Below are 27094 nucleotides of genomic sequence, written 5' to 3' on the forward strand. Positions count from 1 at the left end.
GCTGGCTAGTGCCGACAGCGTGGAGGGTCAGGAGCTGGAATGCATCTTCCCAGCCCCCGGAACTTCTATAATGCATTATAGGGATCCTCCCAGCAGTGGTTAGAAGGCTACTTGCATGTAGCGCCCCCAACCTCGAGCCCCAAACCCGACCTACGTAGCGGGCTTCTTAAGCGGGTTTGCCGCCGCACCGCTGCCAGGAGTTGCACAACTCCCAACGGTTCACACACGCTGGTAAAACAGGGCTGAGCTTCCTTAGCCCAGTTTTGCCTGCATGTGTGAATAGCCCCATTGTGTTCATATTTTAGAGTAAAATTGCAAGTGAGAGAGCCTGATATTATTCTGCATGAAATGTGTCTAAACTGGTTCAAAGTGTCTGAGCTCATTATCAAAGCAGATTCCAGATGGTGTCCCTTGGAGACTGTTGCTCTTCAGATCTAAACTTTTATATGGTGAGCTCCATATTGTCTCCAATGCTTCTTAACATCTACATGAATCCTCTGAGAGAGATCATCAGGAGATTCGGTGCAGTGTGTTATCAGTATGCTGATGACACCCAAATCTACTTCTGCATTTCAACAGCGTCAAGAGAAGGCATAAACTCCCTAAATACCTGCTTGGAGGTAGTGATGGGCTAGATGAGGGATAACAGACTGAATCCAGATAATACAGAGGTACTTATTGTGCAGGGTTGGTACTCAGGAGACAATTTTGATCTGCCAATTCTGATTGGGATCACACTACCCAAGAAGCAACAGATACTCCATCTGGGAGTGCTTCTGGATCCAAACCTCTCTCTGGTGCCCCAGTTTGAGGTGGCGGAGGTGTTTTCTTTCAGCTTCAGCGGCCATATACTCCTATATTAAAAGAGTTACACTGGCTACCAGTAGGCTTTGAGGCAAAATACAAGGTGCTGGTTATAACCCATAAAGCCCTAAACAGATTAGGCCCTGGGTATTTAGGAGAATGAGACGATTCACACAACCCATGTGAAGTGCCAGGTGGGGTTTGCTGGGGAGAGCGGGCTTAGCCCACTCTCCCCACACACAAGCTGTCGTTTGTTGCTGGGTGGCCGGATCGGCTACCCAGATGAGCGGCTGCTCTGGTCAGGCACTCCCGTGCCCAGCCACAGCTCCGTCGGGTAGGTCCAGGTGCTGGGGGAAGGCGCCCCAGCCCCCTGACTCCCAGGAAGGTTCTGAGGTCCCCCCCCAGTGTGTCAGCCGTGGCTGCAGGCAGTAGGGGTGTGCAATTTGGGTTTTCGGTGATTCGGTTCAGGACCCGAACCGAATCACCCCCATTCTGTTCTGTGCCCGAATATGGGCTACCTGAATCACCCCTGATTCGGTTCAGATTCGGATTAAATCTGAATCTGAATTGATTCGGGTTAGAAAAATGGGTCCCAGGGGCAAAATAGTGGGGTGGGGTGGTAGTGCCTAATGGGTGGAGGCTACCACCCAAATTTCAGGGGGATTGGGCAAAGGGCTGATTTTGGGGAAAATTTTGAAGTTTTAGTGTCTTTTGGGCAGTTCGGGGGCATAGCGTGGGATCTGGGCAAAAAGAGTGGGGTGGGGTGGTAGTGCCTAATGGGTGGAGGCTACCACCCCAATTTCAGAGTGATTGGGCAGAGGGCTGATTTTTGGGGAATTGTTGAAGTTTACGCGTCTTTAAGGTTTTTCTCCATAAAGAAGCATGGAGGTGTCAGCGAATGTATATCTTCACGTCGGGGGCAAAGGGGTGGCCTAGAGCAGTGTGGGGTTGGTGGTAGTGCCAGGTAGGGGCAAGGAAGCTACCTGAATTTTTTCAAAGGATTTGGGCAGTGGGCTGATTTTTGGGGAATTGTTGAAGATTACGCGTCTTTAAGCTTTTTCCTCATAAGGTATACATGGAGCTTTCAGCAGCCCCATAAGTGCACTTGGGGGGTGCTGGGGTGGCCCAGAGCGAGTGGTGGTGTAGTGCACATAGGGTGCCAACCACCCCATGGGTTTCTAACCCATGGGGTACAGGGTTCTGTTGTTTCTGAGGTATTCTGAGTGTGAATTCTATGATAGCAAATTAGAGTGGATTCATGGTGTCTCATTGAAAATCTCATTTGCTATCATAGAATTTCGGAGCTTACAAGGCTTTGTGCAGTGCGTGTTTTGCAGCAGGGCTGATGTAGGTAGCAGCCAACCAGCATTATCCACACTGAAGTGAAATTATACAAATGTCACACTAAGTCATGTATTTTAAGCTTTAAAGCAGATAATTTAAAATCAAAGCCACCCTTTGGCTGCTGCCGAATAGAAGAGCTGCATTTAAAAAAACCCTGAGTTTTGCATATGCTTTTACAGCACCTAATAGCTGTGGCTTAGGGATGTGCGAACCGGTTCGAATTCGAACCAGGGTGGTTCGAAGGTTCAAATTCGAACCGAACCAGCCATCAGGTTCGAGCTGCAGGTTCGAATTCGAACCGAACCAGGGGGTGGTCCCTGAGGATTATGTGACCATTGGGGACCTACTTCCAGGTTGCACAGAATGCTTTCAGGGGAAAGGGGTTTGATAAAAAATCTGCATGCAGGTGCTAGTGCTGCACATGTGCTTTCTTTGCTTGCACAGGTTCAGCATAAGTCAAGATGTCAGCCAGTGGATCAAAGCAGCACCAAAATAGATTTTGCTTTAATTATAGGAAATACTGTTAAGAATGGTTGGTCAGTGAATCATATTGTCCCAGGACTTGTGGAATCTGATGCATGTTGTTTTTAAAAAAGAGGACTGAATAAGCATTGTTGCATGTGGCTATTGTCAAGTTCCTCCAAAGTTTTCTTTTATTTATTTGTTTGTGGCATTTCAGAAAAGTCATTCTGGTCAGAAGGTAGAAACAAAGTAAGGTGATACCTTTTATCAAGCCAGTTTCTGTTTCTGAAAGGTAGTGTAAGTGTTTAAACTTGCCCTGTGCATTCTGAGACATCTCTATTACCAAAGCGAAGCAAGAGGGGATTGCTCTTGCCTAACGCCAGGTGACAGCCAAACAGAGCAATTAAGTCAGCTTCCTTCTTAGCTGAACTGGTGAGACAGAAATTGCTGCTTTCTAAGCAACAGGTGTGAACAAATCATTTACCATGTTTTTCTCTGTTCTTCCTGAGGCCAGGAAACAAGGAGATAGCCTTGTTATGACTATATTTTTCAGCATCTTGCAAAAATTGTCATCGTTTTGTACTGTTTTGGTAAGCTGTTTGAACACCTGTGGTTACTCTTGATTTTGCAGAACTAGTACAAGAACTCTAGAATAAAAAACCCTTCAGTTTAAGAGAAGAGTTAAGGCACTTAAAAATTCACTCATGCATTAAAAAGCATGGAAATTATGGCACTTGCCTTAACTTAATGCTATATACGCAGAAGACACATTCTGAAGTCTCACATACTGTTCTTGCTCATGCTTTATCCTCCCCACAGTGGGGACTGCAAATGAATCTATTCCACATTCAGTAACCCAGCCGATACCAATTACAATTGGACCTTTGATAGACCAACATGCCTTTCGAGTTAGCCCCACTGCTCCCATTAATTCTAGACTTTGGAGAGACAGGTGATGATGTCTTACTAATGTCCTCCTTTTTGTATTATAAAAGCAAGCTACGTCTTGCAAACCAGTGAGCCACCTTGTTTCAAGATGCCCGTAAGCGAAGACCTAGTCCTTCATTTGCATCGCAAGTGAGAACAAGGGAAACTCTCTGGTCCTTCTTACTTAAGAAGTTCTGTCACTCTTTGCAATAAAAGCAACTCAAGATATTCAGGCTGAGAGTGAAGCTTCGTTTCTTCCATACCACCTACCCTTTCCTTTCTTCTTTCAGTCCCAATCTCCTTCCTCTGCGGATCAGGAGAACATTGTAGCTTGGGACATTATGTGGGAGAAGTGGCTACCTAATTTCACACACCCCATTTAGATGTTCTTGAGTGCAGCAAGAACTTCCTTCTCCAAAAGCGAGAAGGAAGTCCTGCCTTGGAGCTGTCACTCACCCCCTTGCGCCAGCCACTCACCGTTCTCTTTATGGGAAGTGGGAAGTCCTGTATCCATGATGGATGGCACTTCCATGAACAGCAGCCTCTGTAGGCTGCTACTTTTGGAAAAACAGAATTCTGCATATCCTTTTACAGCATATGGGGCTTCCCTCTTCATGCAAACAGCGCTGTAACCGTAATCAGCTGGCTCGAGGGGGCAAGTGGCAGATCTGGAGTGGGACTTCCTCCTCTCTTTCAGAGATGTAACCATGAGTGCTGCTATGCTCAAAAAGTATGAATGGAGGTAGTATGACCCCCTGCTTTCACTGTGTGCTTTCATTTTTATTAGAGAGAATGGAATACATAAGTAGTGAAAAGTTATTAATAAGTTAATATTGGTGTTGCAGAGGGGAGCAAAATTAGTTGATGGAGGATGCAGAGAGATAAAAGACTTAAGGCAGATGGACTTTGGGCAATTGCCTGTTAAAATACTCCCCCAAGGTTCATCATGAGGCGACACACGTTAGCAAAGAGAAAAGATATAAGAAAGGAACATGCCTAAGTTTGGACTATGCAACAAATTGGCTCTGTTTAACATGAATGAATTAAATCATTAGAATTCACAAGCAGAGCAAGTCTGATGTTCTGGTCATTCTGAAATAGTTGCCTCACTGGCACACAAGTTGATGTTCTCCACCTTAAGTTAAACTTCACAAGAGGTTTGTTGTCCGAATTAAGAACATAGAATTTAAAGACATTAAAGATCGGCATACCACTGACCCAAGCATCAATGTTGTCCTTAACCTGCAGAGAAAGGAGTAGGAAAAACCAAGGGATAGTATGGGTGAATGGAGACTAAATTGTTGGTGAGCACTGAATGTGACACCTAAATTCAGTTGTTTTTTCCAAATACTTAACATGGTAGCAGTCTCATTTAGTAGTTTCTCCAGTGAAACCAGGTGACATTTTGTTTGTCATGAAAGCAAATGAGCAAGCAAGCTTATTGAGATGTATGTACACTGAGGGGAAAGGTACATCTTACTCTTCCTACTCCCCCCGCCCCCCGTTAGTGCATTCTCGGCACTTAGTAAACATTTTCATGTAGTAAAGGACTTGGTTAACAGAACAAGCCACATTGAGGGTAAGGCTTAATCTGATGATTTTATACAATTAAGGGATTTTCTCTCCTTCCCTCAGCTGTAATCTTATCACTGCTGAATTGTCTACTGACACTGCAGGAAACAGCTTGGCCTCAGAGAGACACGACTACAAAGGTTTTCCATGTGCAGCTCATACATGGACAATTAAGCTTTAACAACAAATGGGGAAAACAACAGGATGTTCTGGAAGTTGAGAGTTGTCTTCTTTTAAAATAGTCCTGTGGACTGTAAAAGGAGGGCATGCAACTTACAATGCTTGTAGCTTAAAATGGTTTAAGGCTGGGAAGCTTCAGAATCTCCTCTCTACTCTTTCTCATGCACTATACAGCAGCTATAAGAAAACTTAAAGATCATTTCTCAAAATTGAGGTCTGGCACAAATATTCCGGTTTTGGCAAAATTGTGCATAAAGGTTGAGCCTCCTTCCAGTTCATAGATCAACTTTCAGCACATCAGGGGCCACTGCTACTGCTGCTCAGTATTTTCTCTCCATATCTGATGTGATGCAGAAATGCTGCACAAGACTAGTTGCTCAATACTGGCAAGGCAAGCCAGGAGTAGAGGGCATGATAGTCTCACATGTGGCTTTCTGGTTAGTGCTATTCGAATATTGGGCCAGTTCAGAGGATACCTTACCAGCCCATGCAGTTAGGAAGGGAATATGTTGAGATTGTACTGTTGTTACATCCTTGGCAGATGTCCCAGCACATCCCTTTCGTGTGGCGGGGGGGGGGAGGGCGGGGTCATTTCAAACAGCTCCTTTACACATACGTATTTGGAACTCATGTAGAGCAGCCATTTGGATTAACAACCTCCCCCACTTGTGATAAAGAAACATGCCAGGAGCGCATCAGGACATCTGTGGAAGATGCTCAGCATCTCTTCCTACTCACGTAGGTTGGTAACGTATTGTCCAAACCAGCCTATTATGTTGTATGTGCACACTGGTGTCTGTATATACATACATGTTTTTGTGTACATAACTGCAGATTTGTTCTTTTAAAAAAAAAATCAGGGTACAGGCCACTTCAAATGCTGGGTAATTATAGGAAGTATGCTATTGTACATCCGGGATGTCCAACTGCCAGCCTGCAGGCCGGATCAGGCCCACGGAGCTCAACTGACTGGCCTGCCTGAAGCCAGGACAAGCCCCTGCCACCGCCTTTCTCCCCACTGCTGCCTGCGGAAGAGGCAGCATGCCTTCTTGTTTGCCTGCCAACCAGTATGCTTCCTTCTTCTCCCACTGCTGGCAGTGGTATTTCTCCCCCAACCCCACCCAGTGCACAGAAGCCAGTTCCTTCCTTCCCACTCTCCTCTCCTCCTCGTCCCTCGTGGCAGGCTTTTCAGTGCATGAAGCTCTAGCCTGGAATGTGGGGAGAGAGAGGGAGGAGGAGAAAGACGAAAGTGACATGACCAAAGGACAGCACAGGATGTTTTTTCTCTGGTCAAGGAAGGAGGAAGAGAGTGAGAGAATGAGTGGGAGAGGAGGAGGAGGAGGAGGAACCATGAAACAGATTGCCAAGAAATTTAGGACTGACAAAAGGAAGTACTTTTTCACACAACACATAATCAACCTATGGAATTCTCTTCCACAATATGTGATTACAGCCAGCAGCTTGGATGGCTTTAAGAGGGATCTAGATAAATCCATGGAGGACAGGTCTATCAATGGCTATTAGTCTGAGGACTATAAGCCACCTCCAGCCTTAGAGGCAAGTTGCCTCTAAATACCAGTTGCAGGGAAGTAATAGTAGGAGAGAGTGCATGCCCTCAATTCTTGCTTTTGGCTTCCCAAGGCATCTAATGGGCCACCATGTCAAGCAGGACGCTGTACTAGTAGGCCCTGGGCCTGAGGCAGCAGGGCTTTTCTTATGTTCTTACTTCGTTCATTCTGACAGTGGCATCTCTCCTCTGACTAGCATTAGGCAGAGAAAGTTCCTGCTAGTGTAAGTGAGGGATTTTTGATTTTAAACATCTAGCTTTTGTTGCTGAGACTTGATGTCTGGTGATAGTGGTGATTCATCTTCCCCATCCATGGGTGAAGGTGTAAGGTAGGCTGGGACACCTCTCTAGTGACTATTGTAAGTGTTTGCAAGTACAGTGGAAGGAAGTCTGCTCCCTTCTCAGTTTTAAAATAGGCAGAGTGGGGTCTCAAATACACTTATTTCCTCTGGAGATTCATATGTGAATCAGCCCTCAAAAATGACACTAAATTTTGTACAAGGAGAACTATGTTCCTGGTTGCAGAATACAAAGGAATATGGTAAGACAGTGATGCTATTCTCACAACCACAGGAAAGGGAGCTAAGGGAGCCCAGCCTGCTTTCCTGCGGTTGTGGGAATCGCCGGGAGCTGTGCGGCTCCCTGCAGTAAGCCCGTTTAAGTCCCACACACACACCCCACAATGAGGTGAGCATTTGACCAATCGTGTGCTACCGTGGCACAGTGACACATGAGTAGACCCTTGATTGGGAGGCTACAAACAGCCTCCCGGCCTCGGGGGTCTCTCCAGAATCCCCAGAATGCCCTGCCCTTCCAGGGGCCAGGTGGCCTCCACTCCCCACAACCAGCAGCTAGTAGTTGTGTGGTCAGCCACTCCGGCTGCAGGGTGAGCCCTCTGCTTGTGTGCGGGGAGAGTGGGCTAAGCTCGCTCTTCCCGCACAACACCTTGAGGCGCTTCACTTTGATCATGTGAAGCACCGCACTGGGTATACCTACAGGGGACAGAGGCATTTGTAGTTCTGGAAAACTCTGTGCCAGGTGTCAGACCACATATAAATTTGGTGTTCAGATCAGGGTGGTGTTCCATGGGTGGAGACTCCTACTGTTTCTCAACTGCCATGGACGGACCACCATTTGGTCAAGGTTGGTTTCATGGCCACAACCCACCTATTAGGATGGTCAACCCAAGAAGGTTATTGGATCCTATAGGATTTGAAGAGGCCGTGGAAGGCCTCTTAGAGTTGGTTCTGTGGATGATTCTGTTGGTACCCTGATGGATACTTGGAATAGGGAACTCACCAGGGCAGTAGACACAATCACACCTAAGCGTCCTCTCCATCCTGCTCTGAAATTAGCTCCATGGTATACAGAACAGCTACAGGAGCTAAGGTGGCAACAGAGAAGACTGGAGCACAAGTGAAAGAAGACTTGACACAAGCCCAACAAGACACGACTTAAAGCCCATCTGAAGGCTTACATTGTGGCAATATTTATTTATTTATTATTTATTTAGTGCATTTTTATACTGCAAGGTCTCACAACAAACAAAACCAAAACATTAAAATCAATTATATATTAAAAACAGCTTAAAACAAATCAATAAATAATCCAAAATTTTAAAAGTTGCAAAGTTAAAAAGCTAAAAGGCCTGGGTAAAAAGATAAGTCTTTAGACACTTTTTAAAAGCCGCTAGAGATGGGGAGACTCTTATTCCCACAGAAAGCGCATTCCAAAGTCTCAGGGCGACAACAGAGAAGGCCCATCCCTGGGTGGCCACCAAATGACATGAAGATAGCCACAGACGAGCCTCCCCTGATGTACGCAGTGGACGATGGGGATCATGCAGAAGAAGACACTCTCTTAAGTACTGTGGGCCTAAGCTGTTTAGGGCTTTATAGGTTATAACCAGCACTTTGTATTTTGCCCAGAAACTTACTCGCAGCCAGTGCAACTCCTGTAATATAGGAGTAATATGGTCTCTTCGAGATGATCCGGAGACCAACCTGGCTACCGCATTTTGTACTAATTGCAGTTTCCGGACTACGTACAAAGGCAGCCCCACATAGAGCGCATTGCAGTAATCAAGTCTGGAGGTTACCAACAAGTGTGCTACTGTTTTGAGATCATGAACCTCAAGAAACGGACACAGCTGGCGTATCAACCTCAGCTGATAGAAAGCGCTTCTGGCCACTGCCTCAACCTGGGGAACCAGGGAAAGGTGTGGATCCAGAAGCACTCCCAAATATGCGCAGTAAAGAAGCAATTCTATTCTGCATGCATTGCGTCCACAAGTTCACAACCATGGAGTTGTTGTGAGGGAATTGACTCAGGTTCTCTACTCTCTGAACTTGAATTTGGAGTCTTCATAATCGCATTCTGATGCTTTTAATAACTTCTTTGCAGATAAAATTTCTCACATTCAAGCTGATAAAACAAAGTTAAACAGAAATTAAAATATCATTAAAACAGTTTAAATGCACAATTCTAATTGAATAGCTTGCGTGAATAAATGTGTCTTAAGAGTCTTTTTAAAAGCTGTCAAAGATGGGGAGGCCCTTATTTCAGCAAAGAATGCATTCCAAAGCCTCAAGGTGACAACAAAGAAGGCCTGTCCATGAGCAGCCACCAGATGAAGCTCCCCAGGTGATCTCATTGGGCAGCAGGGCTTATAACAAAGCTGACATTATCATAAATAAACCTCAGGGCTTCACCCGCAAGGCTTCATTCTATCTCCAATGAACTTTAACATCTATGTGAAACTGCTGGGTAAGATCATCAGGAGATTTGGAGCAGGGTGTTATCTATATGCTGATGACACCCAAATCTATTTATCCATGACATCATAATTAGGAAATGGCATAGCCCCCCCCCTCAATAATGCCTGCATACAGGTGATAATGGGCAGGATGGAGGATAATAAATTGAAGCTGAATCCAAATAAGACAGAGGTACTCATGGTTAGGGGTCATAGTTCAAGGGATGTGTTCTAGATGGGGTTGCACTCCCTGCAAAGAAACAGGTATGTAGTTTGGACATGCTTCTGGACCTAGGCCTCACTCTGGTTTCTCAGATTGAGGCTGTGACTGAGTACTTTCTGTCAACTTTGGTTGATAAAACAGCTTTGTCCATTACTTGAATATAATTATCTCAAAACTTCACTCTCTGGTAACCTCTAGACTTCATTACTGCAGTTCACTCTGTGTGGGGCTGTCTTTGTATGTCATTCGGAAACGTCAGTTAGTTTGAAATGCGACAGCAGATTGGTCTCTGGGGTTTCTCAGAGAGTCCATATTATGCCTGTTTTAAAACCAATAGGTTTCCGGGCAAAATATTAAATGCTGGTATTTATCTTTAAAGCCCTAAATGACTTAGAACTGGGCTACCTGGGGAGAGTGCCTTCTTCAGCATGATCTCCACTGCACATTAAGGTCATTGGGAGAGGTTCATCCCAGCTGCCACCAGCTCATCTGGTGGTGACTCAGGATCGGACCTTCTCTGTAGTCGCCCCTGGGCTGTGGAATGCACTCCCTATAGATACTCAAGGCTTAACAGTCTTTACCAGCCTTTAAAAGTGCCCTAAAGACACATTTTTTTAAAAAAAAGCCTGGCTTATAGTAACTCTTAAATGTTTGTAATTGTTTATTTTTAATGGCTATCGGTTTTATTCATGTAAACTACCTAGAGCCTCTGGGTTAGGCAACATAGAAATTTAAATAAATGAATAAATGATGAAATAAAATAAGTACAATTCCAGAGCATAGTATCAACCCTAACCAGAATAATTTACCCCCCAATATCATAGGTGCCTGTCTTAAAGGGTCATAGTGCTGCTCTGGACAGTCTAATTTAAAAGAATATATGTCATCTTGTTTCTTTTTATGTCTTGATATACTGTGCCTTTGGCAGCAGAATGCTAAAATACATCCAAGCCACTTTCACAGGCTCTCAAAAATATAAATTACTGTTAATTGTTATGAGTCTGTGGGATAATTCATAGTGATGATTTTTTTTTTTACTGTATTGATTCCAAATTAACAAGTGTTTAGTTTGTTTTGTTGCATTTTGATTAAGGATGCAATTCAGAGCCATTAACATCAATGGAAGATTTCCAGTTAACTTTAGATAGTTGGAGATTATACCCCCAGAGACCATTACATTAGAGTAAAATATAGCAGTGTCTTTTGTTATTTCTATATTATAAACTTTAAAAGTCACCTTAGATCAGACTGGCATATATTTCGGAGGATTATTTCATTGCTAAAAAGTTTTGGCTTTGTAATAAATACAAATAAAGCAAATACTACGAAATCCAAAGTATAGTTAACTTTTCTTTTCTTTTTTTGCCTGTTATTTTTACTGTTGGCTTCATGCTTTTGTTCATATGGGAATCATTGATAGGTGACCCCATAGCACGGTCTTGCATATTCTGTTGTTACTTTCTTTTTCTTTTATCCTCCCTACTTTTTTTTTCTTACAATGGTTTGTGTTATCTTTGTAATATATGATAGGTGCTTACATTTTAATTGGAATAGGGTATTAGAAATTTTTGATTGGCAGCAATTATTATTAGAATGCTTATGCAAGCTTACACAATGACACAATTTTATTACTGTTTTATCTTGTTAAATATATATGTAGGTTTCAGTTCATAGGTTAATAGCATTTAACTGCTGTTAAAAATGTAGATTAAATGCTGCTATTATATAAACACAGGTTGTGACCTTTTCAAAAATCGTTGCTTTTGTTTTAAATAGTTATGTTTACCACTATTAATTTGCATATTGACTTTCAGAACTTCCATGTTCTTCATGGAAACTTGCAGAGCACTAGAAGTTAGCACTTTCTGCCACTTATGTATCGGTCAACAACAATAATTGTTAAATACCATTCCATTCGTATTGATTTATAGGTCAGAAAATGTCTTTATGATCATTCATTACAAAACAGTGCAAAGTATTAGAAGAAAATCATGCTTTCCAAAACGCACTCGCACATACACACTTCCCAGTACAAATGGATTGTACAATTAGCTTTTTAAAATTAGTTTAATTTGAGCTGACACTTATTTCAGAGCAGAATGGCTAAGTTTTCAGTAATGCTACTGAGACTATTCTGAAGTAAATTAAGGACTGAGCACAACCCACCATGATTTGCACCTTCTTACCTCCTATTACTGCAATAATAGCTTCATTGGCAATTGCAATCAATCTTTCCTGAATTGTACCCTTTTTAATATAGAATTCAAAAATCTGTTTTGTGCAGTGACGTGTGCATGCCAAATTTCAGCTCAGAATCCAATGTAGCAGGTTAGCAATAAACCCCTGTGACAGATTTTATGATTTATAACAATAACACTGCACTGTGAATAGTAGCAGTTGTGTTTAAAGGGGCGGGTGGGCAGGGAGAGTAAGGCAGGGGAAGCACCAAAGGAACTATGAGCAACAATTTCTTATTTTGTGCTGGAACATACAACATCTTAATCACTGGATCTTGCTGTTAAACTGTATTACATTGACAGATTTTAATCTCCCATTTTTCCATCCTTGAAGGTGATAAATATGATTGCTGTGTTATCCATTTTCATTGAAAACGAAATAGGCTTCACACTATTTGGCTGTGCATCAGCTGTTGGATTGCTGCCATCCACTAATGCAGGCCCCCTGTGGAGAGCCCACTGAAGAATTATACTCTGATTCACCAGATTGTGTTAAATAGTCCAGCTGTTGAGATTTGAAAGATAGTTACTCTAAAGTGAAATAAAAAGGACCTTGGCATTTATGGCTTTGACCATTTTTATAGTGTTGGGGCAATCAGCTTTTCAGAGGTAGCATTTTCTAAAATAAATCCTTTGTCATTATGCTACTTTCAAAGTTTCATTCACCATCATGTTCAAAATATTTCCCCTTCCATTTTTCAGAAGAATTAAGTCTGAGTACAAGGCAGAATTTGCATAAAATAGGCTTTTTCCATCTCAAGGTTTTGAACACTTACAGATCAGAATCACCAGTTGGCCGAAACTTCAGTATTTGATATGATGGTGGTTCATAGGTTTTGAACTATATAGCGGAAAGCAAATGCTGGTTTGCTGTTGTAAAATATTCCTTTCTTCTTGAAGAAATCTGGCAATAGAAGATAAAATCCTACTAACATGATGTGATCTGTCTTACATTCACTAGAGTGGCAGGATTATATTGCGTTCCTGTCAATTAAATACAAGCCAATGAAATCGCACTGTTTTTACTTCACCTTGCCTTGCTGAGCAACCTTTCTTTCTGAACAATTACCTGAGCTGATCCCATAATAATTGGACCCATCACATCAATTTCTTTCTCCCACAAAGATTCTACTTGTTCTTTCCAATACTTATAGCTTAGTGGCAGCCATATTGTGCTTTTATATTCTGTAGTACAAATGGCTAAATCATATGTACCTGCTTCTTCCACCAAAGTGGAACTACAGGCCAATTGGAGAATTAAGGATTTGTCTACACATGAAAACTGCAAGCATCCATAGCTGTTTAGATGGAAACTGAAAAGAGTGGAATTGCAGTGGTTATAAATTTGTAACACATGAAATACACAATTGTGAGAGAATGCATTCTCAAAACAGGTTAAGCTATTCCAGAGCAAATGCTCTTTGATACCTTCACAGAGCACTTGTACCTCAAAATTACATATTGTAGATCAGGGCCTTTCTGGTTGATTGGTTGGTGTCAAACCAGATATGACATTGAACATACTGGGTAGGATCCAGACTAGTTTAGTCATGACAAAGCACCATAGAAATGAATGAGACATGCTGTTCATTATTGGCTTTAGTCTCATTAATCTACTATGGGACTTAGTCATGTTTGGCTTAGTCAGGATCTTGCCCATTCTCTTTCTGTTTTTCTAAAAACTATACAGCTGCAGGGGACCCTGATGTGGACTGGGACCATGGTACAGGTGGAAGGGTGTTTCTTTTTTTGGTTGTGGTAGTTTTAACATTTCCCTTCTGTTCTGCAGTCCTAAAATATTGCTCCCTCGGGGTCAGGACCAAAGGTTGGGACTGGGAGATTAATGTTTAAATTATATAGATGTTTTTGGGGGGGAAACCTGGGGGCCATTCACATGACCTACCGTGTATGGGGGGGAGCTTTGCAAACCTTGCCTTCCCCCCAGATGATCATGCTGTGCTTGGGAACGCGGAGTATGCTTCCACGCAATCAGTACTTCTCCGTGCAGCACAGAACATGGCGGATTGCTCTGAGGCTGGGACTCTTCCTAGGCTCAGGGTATCCCACAGTGCACTGCATGCCAAGTTATGGTGCACTGGGGGATTCCCTTAGAGGACGGGCACTAGGACCCTGTCTCCATGTCAGCATGAGCTGCAAGCAGCCTGAACTGACACATATACCCAGCAGCCAGGTTAAGGGTTGCACCCTTAACCTGGGCTAAGAGCCAGGCTTTAATTCTGGGTTTGGTGCCGCTGAGATCTGCATGGATCCTGACGGTTCTCACAGGCAGCCAAGTCCAGGTGTGGCTGCCTAAGCCTGGCCTTGGCTGCTTGTAAGAACAGCCTCAACATATTTGTGAACCTTTGTTTTCAACCCTTTGTCTATTTATTATGCTGCCAACAACAAATTAAATACTAATTTGGGTTTCCAACACTAGGTTTTGTATTGCACCCAAGTGGTAACGTGGGGAGAAATGAGTAGACACAGTTGAAAGAGTTTTAACATTGTAAACCAAGGAAAATAACTCTAACCTCATACAATAGCTTCAGTGGTGTCTTATTAACTACAATGTAGGGTCAAACACGTAGTGGTTTCTGAAACAAAGTTAACCACCTTAGAACTTGCAAGACTGTACATGGGCGTAGCAAGGTTGGAGTGGGCCCAGAGACAAGATTTTAAAATGCCACCCCCCCTTCACTGAAGCTCAGCTCCTGAAGTAAAAGAAATTATTTTTTAAAAGGTTTTGTGAATTGTGGACGATGCAAGTCATTTAATGGTCCTAGAGAAAGACATACTGTTCTGGTAGCTCCAGGTCTTTAACACTCATATCCATTTCGGAGGATGAATACAACTGAAGGAAGCCCGGGTGGGTGCACGGCTGGGGGAGTCAGTCATGTGACTTGCCTCTGGGGGGGGGCCCCAAGGCAGTGGGCCCCCAGACAACTGTCTCCCCTTGCCCTAATATAGTTACACCCTGACAGTACACCTCTTAAATTTTGAACTGGTAGTCAAACTCAGGTATTTATATATGATTGTGTCAGTACATCAACAAAGGCTTTACTTTCAAGTTACTGGGGTGACTGTTTTGAAATACCAAGCTTCTTTAGATTTCCAACACCTTTACGGCGATACAACTTCACTGGCTATATATTCTGTGTAATCAACCATACACTCCCAGCATTTACATTTGATAGTCAAGCTTGTTTTACAGAGGACGTGCCTAGTGTGTAAAACCTACCTACTAACCTCCCAATTCTCCCTCAGTCTAGCCCTAGAGACCCTAATCAGAAATCCTATCTCTAGACCTAACCATCCCTATGCAACTCAGTTAAGTCCAACTGAATTAGATAGCCACCTGTTCACTCCATTCTAGAGCCCCTCCCTTAGGCATCCTCTCCACAGGAGGCTCCTAAGTTTAAATTCCTCTTGAATGTCAGTGAGGTGAGTCTCATGATCAGTGAGACTTGCTGTAAGGGGGTTAGCAGGAAGAGCAGGCTTAGCTCGCTCTCTCTGCACACGATTGCCAGGCAGCCCGGGGCAGCCAGGTTGGCCACCCACACAACTGCCGCTCCCTCACTTAGCCAGCAGGTGCGGTGGGGATAGGGGGCCATGTGGCCCCCGGAAGTTCCAGGATGCCCCACCTGGGTGCGTGGGGCATCCTGGATAGACCCCCAAGCCCAGGAGGCTGCTTGCAGCCTCCTGGTTGAGGGTCTACTCGTGTGTTGCCGCACACCATGGCAACACATGAGCAAAACACTGAGGTTAACGGAGCGCTCGCTTTGTTAAAATTGGCTAAGGGGAGGTGGAATTAGTGAGGTTTGCTGCCGGGAGCTCCCGTTGCAGCACATGTTCGCTAAAAAGCAGGCTAGGCTCCCTTTGTCTGCTTTTTGGTGATCGTGAGAATCGCCTCAGTGTCTACTAGCCAATCACAACATTCTGAAACCGCCTTTTCCATGGGAGGGAAGGTGCCACTTTTACCCATAGCTGCTTTGGCAGGCAATTTCATTGAGACTGAGACACAGACTGAAAAAGTTGTTTAAGGACTACATTCATGCCATATTTGGAAGGGCGGTATAGAAATTGAATTTATTAATTATTAATTATTATTATTATTTCTTGTTTACACAGTCAGACAGGTGTTATTGACTGGTTTGTTTTATCCACAAATCGAGTCCTTCCCAAGAACCTGGGATGGCTGAATTTTATTGTCAGTTGTTATAGATATCGTTGCACAATATAGGCTGTTCCCAGTAAAGCTGCTTTTTGTAATTGGCTGATGGTGATTTCTGTGGCCCCTATGGTGTTGAGGTCTCTTTGAGGTCTTTTGGAACTGCACCCAGGTCTTTTTCTGCCACAACCTTTCAATTTCCATTTGTAGATCTTTGTATTTGGTGATTTTTTCTATTTCTTTTTCTTCTATTCTGCTATTGCCTGGTATTGCTATGTCGATTATTTTGACTTGTTTTTCTTTCTTCTCGACTACAGTTAGATCTGGTGTATTGTGTGGCTGATGTTTGTCTGTTTGTAGTCGGAAGTCCCATAATATTTTTACATCTTCATTTTCTTCAACTTTTTCAATTTTATGGTCCCACCAATTTTTGGCTACAGGTAGCTTGTATTTTTTGCAGATGTTCCAGTGTATCATCCCTGCTACCTTGTCATGCCTTTGTTTGTAGTCAGTCTGTGCGATCTTTTTACAACAGCTGATTAGGTGGTCCACTGTTTCATCTGCTTCTTTACAAAGGCGGCACTTGCTGTTGTTGACTTTTTGACTTTTGCTCTTATTGCATTTGTTCTTAGTGCCTGTTCCTGCGCAGCCAGTATTAAACCCTCTGTTTCTTTCTTCAAGTTGCCATTCTTAAGCCATTGCCATGTCTTGGTGATGTCTGATTTTCCACTTATTATTATTATTACTTATTATTATTATTATACCACTTATTATTCCACTTAATATTGACCATGCAGGGGCTTATTTCTCCATTTTTCTGCTCGGTTCTTGACTTGTTCTTTCTTGTAGGCCTGCTTTCTTTCATTGGTGTTGAATAGTTTCGTGTTATTGACCATTTGAAGTGCATCTTCTTCACTGTCCTTGATATATTCTTCAAGGCCTCTTCTCTCCTCCTGTACTGTTTGATGGACTTGCAGCATTCCTCTTCCACCTGAGCTGCGAGGGAAGTATAGCCTATCGACATCACTGCGGGGGTGCAGAGCATGATTGATGGTCATGATTTTCATGGTCTTACGATCCAGCATCTCTAGCTCTGCCTGGGTCCAGTCTATTATTCCTGCAGTGTATCTGATAACAGGTATAGCCCAGGTGTTTATGGCTTGTATGGTGTTCCCGCCATTGAGTTTGGACTTGAGGATTTTTCTAACTCTCCTGATGTATTCACTTCCCATTTTTCTTTTAACTTCAGTGTGTGCGATGTTATCAGCCTGGAGAATGCCTAAGTATCTGTAATGTTCTTTCTCTTCCAGGTTTTGATCTTGCTTCCATTGGGCAGTTCTATTCCTTCTGTTTTTCTTGTTTTTCCTCTGTTCATTATTAATGCAGCACACTTGTCTTGTCCAAACTCCATTGCTATATTGCTACTGAATATACGGACAGTGTTTAGCAGTGATTCGATTTCTGACTGGGACTTTCCATACAACTTCAGATCGTCCATGTACAGCAGATGGTTGATTTGACTTGATGTTTTAGATGTTTGGTATCCGAGGCCTGTTTTGTTTAGTATTTGTGAAAGTGGGGTCATGGCGATTACAAACCACAGAGGGGATAGTGAGTCCGCTTGGAAAATGCCTCTTCTGATGCTAACCTGTCCAAGTGTCTCGCCATTGATTGTTAACTGTGTACTCCACATGCTCATTGCTTTTTAAAATAAATATCTGAATGTTTTTGCTGACACCTGTTGTTTCTAAACATTTTAGTATCCATGTGTGAGGCAATGAATCGAAGGCTTTCTTGTAGTCAACCCATGCAACACTTAGATTTGTTTTTCTTCTCTTGCAGTTTTCTGAAATCATTTTGTCAATCAGCAGCTGGTCTTTTGTGCCTCTGGTGTTCGGGCAATTTCCTTTCTGTTCAACTGGAAGCTGTTTGTTAGTTAATAAGTGTTGCATCACTTCATCTGCTATTATTCCAGTTAATAATTTGAACATGGTTGGCAGGCAGGTGATCGGTCTATAATTACTTGGAACTGCACCTTTTGCTGGGTCTTTCATGATGAGATGAGTTTTCCCAGTTGTTAGCCATTGTTCAACATCACCTCCTTGCAAAATGTGATTGAACTGTTTTGATAGTTGTTTATGAAGGCTTGTTAGGTGTTTAAGCCAAAAGCCATGCAGTTCATCGTCGCCTGGCGCAGTCCAATTTTTAATTTTCTTTGCTCTTTCACTTATTAATTCTGGTGTTATTAGTAGATCTTGCATTTGTTGGTTACATTTTTTTGACCTCTTTCATCCAGCCTGGTTTTTTATTATAATCTATTGGATTGTCCCATAATTTTCCCAGAATTGCACTGTTTCTTTTTTATTTGGTGTTTCTAGGTTTCTTGCAGTTTCTCCTTCTGTGCTTTGGTAGAAACGTCTCTGATTCGACTGGAATTGGAGATTCTGCCTATGTAATTCTGGCTTCATACCTGCTAATATTCTTTGACACTGCTGTTATTTGCTGCTTTATTATTTCCAGGACTTCTCTAATTTTCCTTGAATCGAGGTGGTATTTTTGGATCAGATACTGTTTGGTGTTTTCATTCTTCAGCTTCTTGTCTTTCATATCTTTCAGTTTACTAGCATCTGATCTAAGCCGGGAGATTTTATTTTCTAATCTAATCTTCCATTTAGGTGATGTACTGCTTTCTTTTTTTACAGGTCCACTGATCTTATATACAAGCTCTTGTGTTATTGTTGCTGCACTGTACATTAGTTGGTTTGTTTCTTGCAAATTCTTGGTTGTTATCTCTGCAAGTGCAGCATTTACATCTTTTAATTCCCGAGCAAGTTGTTTTTTGGCAACTGTTTTTAGAGCTGGAAGTTGAACCCTGGTGGTTGTTTGGTTCATGTGTTCAGTTATTTTTTGCTTTAGTTCTTGTTGCTTTTCTGTTAAACGGCATTTGGGTTTTTGAGGTGAAGGCAAAGGGGCGGTTGCCTGGTTTTGATTTTGAAACAGTTCAGTAACAGTGGCATCCTCGATTTCCATTCCTCTACCTGTGCCTGAGCAACTTCTTCAATTGGTGCTAATTCTTCTTCCATATCTTGAGCCTGTGTTGCTCTTTGCAGTTCTTCCAGCTCAACTCCTGTGAATACTTTATTTCTTATTATGTATCTTCTCTGGTCTGCTAGCCTTTGTTCTGTTATTTCTGTATCTGGATGCTTCTCTTTCCAAATTTGGTACATTCTTTTTAAATAACCTCTTCTAGTTGGATATATAACCTCTTGTAGTTGGATAATAATAATAATAATAATAATAATAATAATAATAATAATATGCTACAGACCTGGTCCATATTAGGGCCACCTCTCTCAGAGAGAGAGAGAGAGAGAGAGAGAGAGAGAGAGAGAGAGAGAGAGAAATTATATATAATTTTGCAACTACTCTAACTCTTAGTTATTGTTTTCATGGATGCTTGTTTAAAGTCAGCTGTTTTCATAAATCTACACAAGGTTGCTATACAGCAAAATGCATAAAACCAATATGATCACACACCTTCACAAAGTCACAAGGAAGATCTTCTGCAGCTAGGTATAAATAGCTAACGCGTATAGGTGGCTGCTTAAATAACAAGCTCTCTGCTACGATTTGCATGATCATATGAAGCTGACTTAGAATAACTCAGTATTATCTACATTGACTGTCAGCACCTTCTCCAGGCTTTCAAAATCAACTTTTCCAGCCCTCCCAGGAGATGTCAGGGATTGAACCTGCCTGCAAGGTTATTTGAGAACTACACAATTAGGCTGCAGTCCAAAGCAATAAAATCTCAGCTATTTTAGTAGCTATTGTTAATGAGTACATGTTAGCACTAGAGCTTATTGTTATTTCCCCCCAGTTTATCCCCCCTTTGCACTAAAAGATTTGCGAGCAGAATGTAACATTGATGTACTTGTGATTTATTTTTTTAAAAACATATTGTGCCTTTCAGGTCTACAAGAAGTGTGGGGCTTAAAAATAAAGCTGCTGGTACAGAAGAGCAAGCAGAGTCCATGGTGGTATTAGATCCTGGGGAAACCAAAGAGCTGATGCCTGAACATCTCGGTCAAGGCAAGAAGATGGAAGAAAAAGGTCAACCGTTTCATAAAGACATTAGTGTTGAGAAAACAAAAGAGACTGACAGTTCTCACTGCTAATTGATGTGCTAAAAGGCATTGACTTCTGGAAGTTCCTTTCAGAGAGTCTCAGTTGTTTTGTTTTTTTTATTCGGAAGGGCTATATTCTGTACTCTCTAATGTACTCTATGATAGTTTACTAAAATAGCCTTTTGTATGCATTTTCAGTAGGTGCATTAGTAGACTGTGTAATTATACACAATCCAAAGTCTCTCACTTTGGGCCTCTTGTTCCTGTTATAGACAGGGTTGTGCTTTTCTAAACCATTATGTTTACTAAATTATGCAAAATATCAAAATTTATTTTGGTAACATGATTTTATATGAATACCTTGTTTAAGGCTTGACCCAAAGTCTGCTGAAACTGATTGAAAGGATAGCTGGAGCCTTAATTAAGTAATCACAGACATGCACTTGTGTTTGCTTATAGATTGATAAAATGCAATCACAAATTGCTTTTAGCAGACATAGGACATCATTTACTAGAAACTTCTCCACAAGGCTCATGAAAACTTGGGCTGTCACCGGATTAAAGAAATTGTAGGCTATATTTCTAAGCACACTGACATACAGGTGGCTCTTGTTATCTGCGGGAGACCGTTGTCGCCTACAACCGCGAATAACAAAATTGAGGATAACAAGACCTTGAGTGAATGGGAATTGGGGTGGGGGGGTAGGTTCCTAGAGATTAAAAAAAGGCTTTAAAAAGTGGGGAGAACATAAGAACAGCAGGCCCAAGGCCCATCTAGTCCAATATCCTGTTTTGCACAGTGGCCCACCAGATGCCGCTGGAAGCCACAGGCAGGCAGATGAGGGCATGCCCTCCCTCCTGCCGTTACTCCCCCGCAACTGGTACTCAGAGGTATCCTGCCTTTGAGACTGGAGGTGGCCTGTAGCCCTCCGACTAGTAGCCGATGATAGACCTCTCCTCCATGAAGTTATCCAAACCCCTCTTAAAGCCATCCAGGAGGAGGCAGGAATAAGAGCAATCATACCATGCCACTCTCCAGATGTCCAGCAATGCTTCCCAAAATGGCTCCATGCAGCAAAAATGGTGGCTGAAAATTACATCTGGAGGTCAAGGATAAGTATATTTCACTATTTTTATAACCACAGATGAGGGTGGGTATACATGGCCTGACCACGGATATGTGAAACTGTGGGTGCCAGGACCGGCACAGCTAACAAGGGCCACCTGTACTGCAGAAGTGTACATCAGCCCAGTAACATTGCATGTACACACATTGCACAACCTGTGCAAATGACATTGCACAAGAAGCCCATTCTTTCCAATGGGCTTGCTCTTGTGTAACATCATTTGCACAGTTTGCATGCACACAACGTTACTATTTTTATCCCACTCTTCCTCTGAGGATCCCAGAGTGGTATATGTGACTATGTTTATCCTCACAACAACCCTGTGAGGTAGGTTAGACTGAGAGATAAGTGACTGGCCCAGAATCAACCAGTAAGTTTCATGGCTGAACAGGAATTTGAACTTGGGTCTCCCTGATTCTAGTCCAACACACTAACTACTACACCACACTGGCTGACCAGCCCTTGCACGGTGTGTCACCCACCAGAACTGACTTCTGGAGTATACTGTTAGTAAATTAATTGTATGACTTTGATTGATTCTTTGATTGATTAAATCTGCACAAGGAAAAGCAAGGGTTTTGAAAGTAGGTGGTGGTGGGGAATACAATTCCTTGGTTTTTAGATCATATATGAATATGTTATAGGAGATGCCTTCTTAGAAGAGGCACTCATTCTACATGAGAGGGAGGTGAAAATGCCTCTTCTAGGAAGCACGTGCCACTTTTTATTTAATTAAGTACTTGCATTAAACCTTTTTTTAATCTGCTCAGTTAATTAGGCACTTTTTAATTGATCCAAAAGTCTTTAATTAATTTAACCAGTTAATTAACTAACCATAATAAAAATTACTGGGAGATGAACAAGAACTGTGCTCTTCCTTTTATGCAACTTCCATTCATTTCCAAGGAGCTTGAACAAGGAAAGCACTCACATGGCTATAACTCTTTTGGCACAAGACTGAGTATATGGTCTACTGCATCCTTATTTTTGAAAATAACTCATCTTTTCTTTCTGTTGCTGTCTCCTCAGCACAGTATATGTCACTTGAATAGTGACAGCGATCTGCTCTTGGAAGGATTAGTAGCACAAGTTATTCCCCATATTTGATACTCCCAAAGAGTGTTGCTTCATAGCCAAAAGTGAAATGGAGACTTTTTCTGAATGGCTAATGATAAGTAACCCTTTTGCTTTCAGTGAAATTAATTCTCAGATTGTATGGAGGAGAAACAAGCAAGTGAGGCCTCTTTTCTTTAAAATAATTAATCTATTCAGACATCGCACAGCCCAGCAATATCATATATGGGGTAAACTCTCAACTAATAATCAGCTTTCCAGTCTCCAAAATTTTAGCATCACATTAACCTGTAGTCTGTGTACTATTTTTACCACAGACAGAATCTGAATTTCATTTAATTAAGGCCTGTTTAGCACAAAATGCCTACCACTAATTTTTGCATCAGCATGCAGCTTCCCTATGTGTAGTGTAGTGATCTTAACAGGTCATGGCTCACCATGTGAGAATCAGTTGGAACCAACTGAGAAGAATGTTTTGTACCACATGAAAACAGATAGCATGATGAGCCCTACATGAAAACAGCTGAGCTTAGATGACATTTATTATTTTTTAAAATGTTATCCACCTATCCTTTATGGAGATCTCACCACCACCATATCAACAAGAAGCCCTGTGAGTAGGTATGGCTGAGAAACAGTGACTGGCTCAATGCCATCCAGTGAGCCTCATGGCTTAGCAAAAATATGAACCCATATCATGCCCATCTTAGTCCAACATTCTGCAAATCAGTTCATCATGCTGGTTTCACAGTTCAAAACTACAATTCAAGCAGCTTAATAAAATTAAAAACTGGAAAACTAAAAACCTTACTATACTCAGAGTAGTCTTTCACCATTCAAAACATTCATGTTCCTCCCAACAGCTCAGTTCTGAGTCCCATCTCCACAAATTTTATGATAACAGAGTCTTTGTTCTGGTCATAGAGACATGGCCATCAATAAAAAGCACAAGAAATTTTAATTCTGTCATTTTAGCGACCAAAATATTCAAAAAATTGACTGGGCTAATGCTGAGGGGAGGAAAGCCTATACTTGGTTGTAAATGTAGCCATATTTTAATTTTGTGCCTCAACTGCCTACAGTTTTCAGATAAAGGCTCACCCCATACTACTGCCCTGCTTTCTTACCAGATATTCTGAAATCACGGACTACTGATACATTAACTGTACAGCCCCCCACCCCATTCTTCTCAGTGTACAATCAGCATCTCTGCTGCATACATGGACGTAATAGCGAAGTCTACGTTCCACCATGATTCTAGTTCACTTTCAGCCAAGTGCAGCCACAACATGGACTTATCTCCCACTGCCTCTTCCTCAATCTCCAATACAGAGCTTACATACAATTCAGAGCTTACGTAACAATTGGGTTACTTACCATAACCCAAGAAGAAAGCAGCTCTAGACTGATCAAGTACCCTGCCTCCTGCTTTTAGGAGAGCCCCTTTCATGGAGCTTGGCAGCTTATTTTCTGTAACTTCCATTATTGCTGTATGTCAACATTTCTGTTGTCCACAGAAATCCATATATTTTACCGCTTTTACATCACTCTTAAGAATACTAAGTGCCATCTATCCTCAACTGAGTTTTCATCTCAAATGTTCACTTTGGCAACTCCAGTTCAAATTCCTACCAGAATTTCATATCTATCTTGTTCTGTCAGGCTGTGCCCGATGGAGAGTTAGCATGCCACAGTGATGCAAAGCCGTTCAGATGGCAAACAAGCAGCCAGTTGTGTTTGTGTTGAATCTTTTCACAAAACCAAGTCCACAAAACTCGTTTTGTTAGTGGATTTGACCTTGTCATGTGATTCCATCCTTAATATGTATGTCTATAGTGTCATGATCAAGTGTATGTAGCAATTTCTGACGTGTTTCTGTAATGTACTATTAACAATGTATAAATCTTCATGTAGAGGCCCCTAAAACAAAGTTTCGGGGGTGGGGAGGGGGCATAATATTTCTAATAGTGTGTGCTGGTCTTAGAATATCCATATGTATACCAGGCAGGTACTTAGAATATGCAACACTCATATAGTCTCCATGCATTTCAGTTAGCACATGCAGAAAGAGTATCTGAAGTTATGCCACCAACAGATTGTCACCATACATTTAGAAGCCTCAGGCAGAAATTCTAACCCTGACCTTGGAGTTCTTGCATATATTTGACTTGTACCTCTAGAAGTCTCTGAAACTATTGGAATGTCAAAGTACTTTGAGAACTGGCCTGTATGCTGTACTCCTACAATAAATCAGCACTGGGTCTAGAAAACAAGAAAACAAATTTCCTTTGATTTTTGTGAAATAACACCTGTAAGCTGTAGTCTGTTGAAACATGAGCATTTAACCCCATAATAAAATATTTCATATATGACATTTGATCACTCATTTTCCCGAGGAAGACAGTGACAAATATGCAATTTACAAACCTACCTGCAGATCCACATTTTACTTGTCTTTCTGAAATCAACATGCTGTTCTTTCTACAATGAACAAGTGTAATCAGGATTTATATTTTTTTTTAAATAGCAATTTGCAGTTTCTTTGAAGTTGGGTGGTAATATTTTAAATGCACTATAATATTTTTATGATAGGAGATACAGTGATCAGTAGTTAGTATTAAAGAATGAATGTGTTCAGTTTGTTAGCTTGGCTATGCATGTAGTTGTTCTATGCTTATCTCCTAAAAAGCAAATTACAAAGTATGGTAGTTGTGTGTAAGTACTTTTTTATTTCGCGTGTTTGTGAAGCAAATATTGGAGTTAATCAGTAAACTAATTACATTTCATAAATACGGGGAAATATATCCATTGGTTTATTGTGAATCCATACTTCAGTAGGTTTCTTTTCCTAAAAATTGATTTTGCTCTTCAATATCAGTTTGATTATATTGAATTTAACACAACAATTTATTAATGCATTTTTCCTTGAATTGTTGCTACTGAAGAATATACAAAAATGCATTTCTTTCTAGTTAAATTATTTGTTATACAATGATATAAAGTATTTATCTTTTTGAAGCTGCTTATTAAAAAGGTTTCTGACTTTTTCCCAGATATTGTGATGTTTTGCTATTTATTCCCTGCTTAAAACGGGTAAAGTAATGTGACGTTTTTGAAAAACTTAAGTTCCCATTGTCCTCATTTGGACAAAGAGTCTTGAGCAAGACTGGTGACTGGCTAGGAATGGTAGAGGAGTCCAAACAGTTCGCTAATACTGGGGTAGTGATGAGTAACAAAATGCCAATCAAAGCAATACATCCACATGGATCTCTTGTGTATGCAGGCCGAACCATTCATTTCAGGGAGTCAGGCCACATATGCATCCCTTTGCACACACAGACAGAAGTCCTTTACTGAAATGAATGGGAAGCTTCCACAAACAAGGTTAATCTGTGCATGCAACTGAGCTCCTGAACCTGTAAAAGATCACTTATGAAAATATTCATATAAGTTTACTTCACAGAGGCATTATCAGCCTGAATTGTACTACAGTTGACTGCTTTTATTAACAAAATGGAGACTCTGTAGATCAGAGAGCTTTTAAAAAATTATCCCTGAAATCCTGACTATCCCTGTAACTCAAATAACAAATTGCTGCCTAAAACAACTATTTATTTTATGGTGCTAACTTACTTTGAATAAATAACCCCTACATAAAGCAATGGCTAATATTTTTAATAATTGCATTAATACATGAACATCAGATTGTTAAAACAGGCACCTTTCACAGTATTCTACTATAAATGGGTTTTTTCTCCTAGACAAAAATTTTTTGAGTGCACTCACATCCTTTTAGCACAATAACTAGTTATTTCTAGTATCTTGTAGCAAATTCCTACTGAACTACTTTGGAGACTGAGTAGCAGGTGGAATATAAATGTTTTAAATAAATACATGTATGTCCAAGATGATGAGACAAAGATTTGTTGCTGCCCTATTTTGGTGGTCTGAGGAATTCTCCATCTGTGCTCTCAGATGGCGAATTCAGCTGTACCAACACATGCCAAATCTGAAGTATTGCTTTTTATAGGACAGGATGCACTGACTCCACAGTAAGATCACTGTAATCAAATTCTTCATCATCGTCTTCCTCTTCTTCTTCAGTAAAGTCAACAAATTCATGCTCTTCTCTTTCACCTATAATGAAAATATATTATCTGAGAATTTAAAAAAATGTATCTGCAAAACCTAGACAAGAATGGGAGCGGGGGAGAGAAGAGTTACTGTATCAATTGTTTTTTCCCACCGGGGGTGGGGGGGCGGGGTACGGGACTTTAAAATTGCCAGGCTTTTATTCCTATGAAATATTTTAGAGTGCAATCATTCCAATAACCCAAATTTGAGTTGGTAGCACACAACATTAATTATAGCAACAGAAGCTATTCTATGCTCCAGTATATGGTGATCCCAAAAGACTGTGTGACTCTCCAAAAACCTCTCCCTCCTATATATAAAAAACAAGGGACACAATTCGGCAAGCATTAAACACTTTTACACCTCATTGACTTCAGTATCAGAGTTAAGCAT

At 41.5% G+C, this 27094-nt stretch overlaps 2 protein-coding genes and 1 long non-coding RNA gene across 9 annotated transcripts in view; 1 reads left to right on the top strand and 2 right to left on the bottom strand.

The window, feature by feature from the left end:
• The window catches only part of SHTN1 (shootin 1), a 163389-nt gene extending 137768 nt beyond the window's left edge, over nucleotides 1-25621 (top strand). For all 4 annotated transcript variants that reach the window (XM_053305439.1, XM_053305438.1, XM_053305440.1 and 1 more), the window contains one exon: nucleotides 20213-25621. In XM_053305439.1, the coding sequence (XP_053161414.1) occupies nucleotides 20213-20417 (205 nt within the window). In that variant the 3' untranslated portion in view covers nucleotides 20418-25621. The remainder of the gene's footprint in view (nucleotides 1-20212) is intronic.
• Nucleotides 8311-15694, bottom strand: LOC128349351 (uncharacterized). The gene is made up of 2 exons (XR_008318772.1): nucleotides 12848-15694; nucleotides 8311-9280 (listed from the first exon to the last, which is right to left on the bottom strand). It is a non-coding gene; the product is annotated as an uncharacterized LOC128349351 (long non-coding RNA).
• Nucleotides 25622-26054: 433 nt separating the features above from the next.
• ENO4 (enolase 4) overlaps nucleotides 26055-27094 on the bottom strand; it is a 39017-nt gene continuing 37977 nt past the window's right edge. For all 4 annotated transcript variants that reach the window (XM_053305435.1, XM_053305437.1, XM_053305436.1 and 1 more), the window contains one exon: nucleotides 26055-26704. In XM_053305435.1, the coding sequence (XP_053161410.1) occupies nucleotides 26552-26704 (153 nt within the window). In that variant the 3' untranslated portion in view covers nucleotides 26055-26551. The remainder of the gene's footprint in view (nucleotides 26705-27094) is intronic.

This window comes from Hemicordylus capensis, chromosome 3, assembly GCF_027244095.1.
Source record: "Hemicordylus capensis ecotype Gifberg chromosome 3, rHemCap1.1.pri, whole genome shotgun sequence".
Classification (NCBI taxonomy): Eukaryota; Metazoa; Chordata; class Lepidosauria; order Squamata; family Cordylidae; genus Hemicordylus; species Hemicordylus capensis.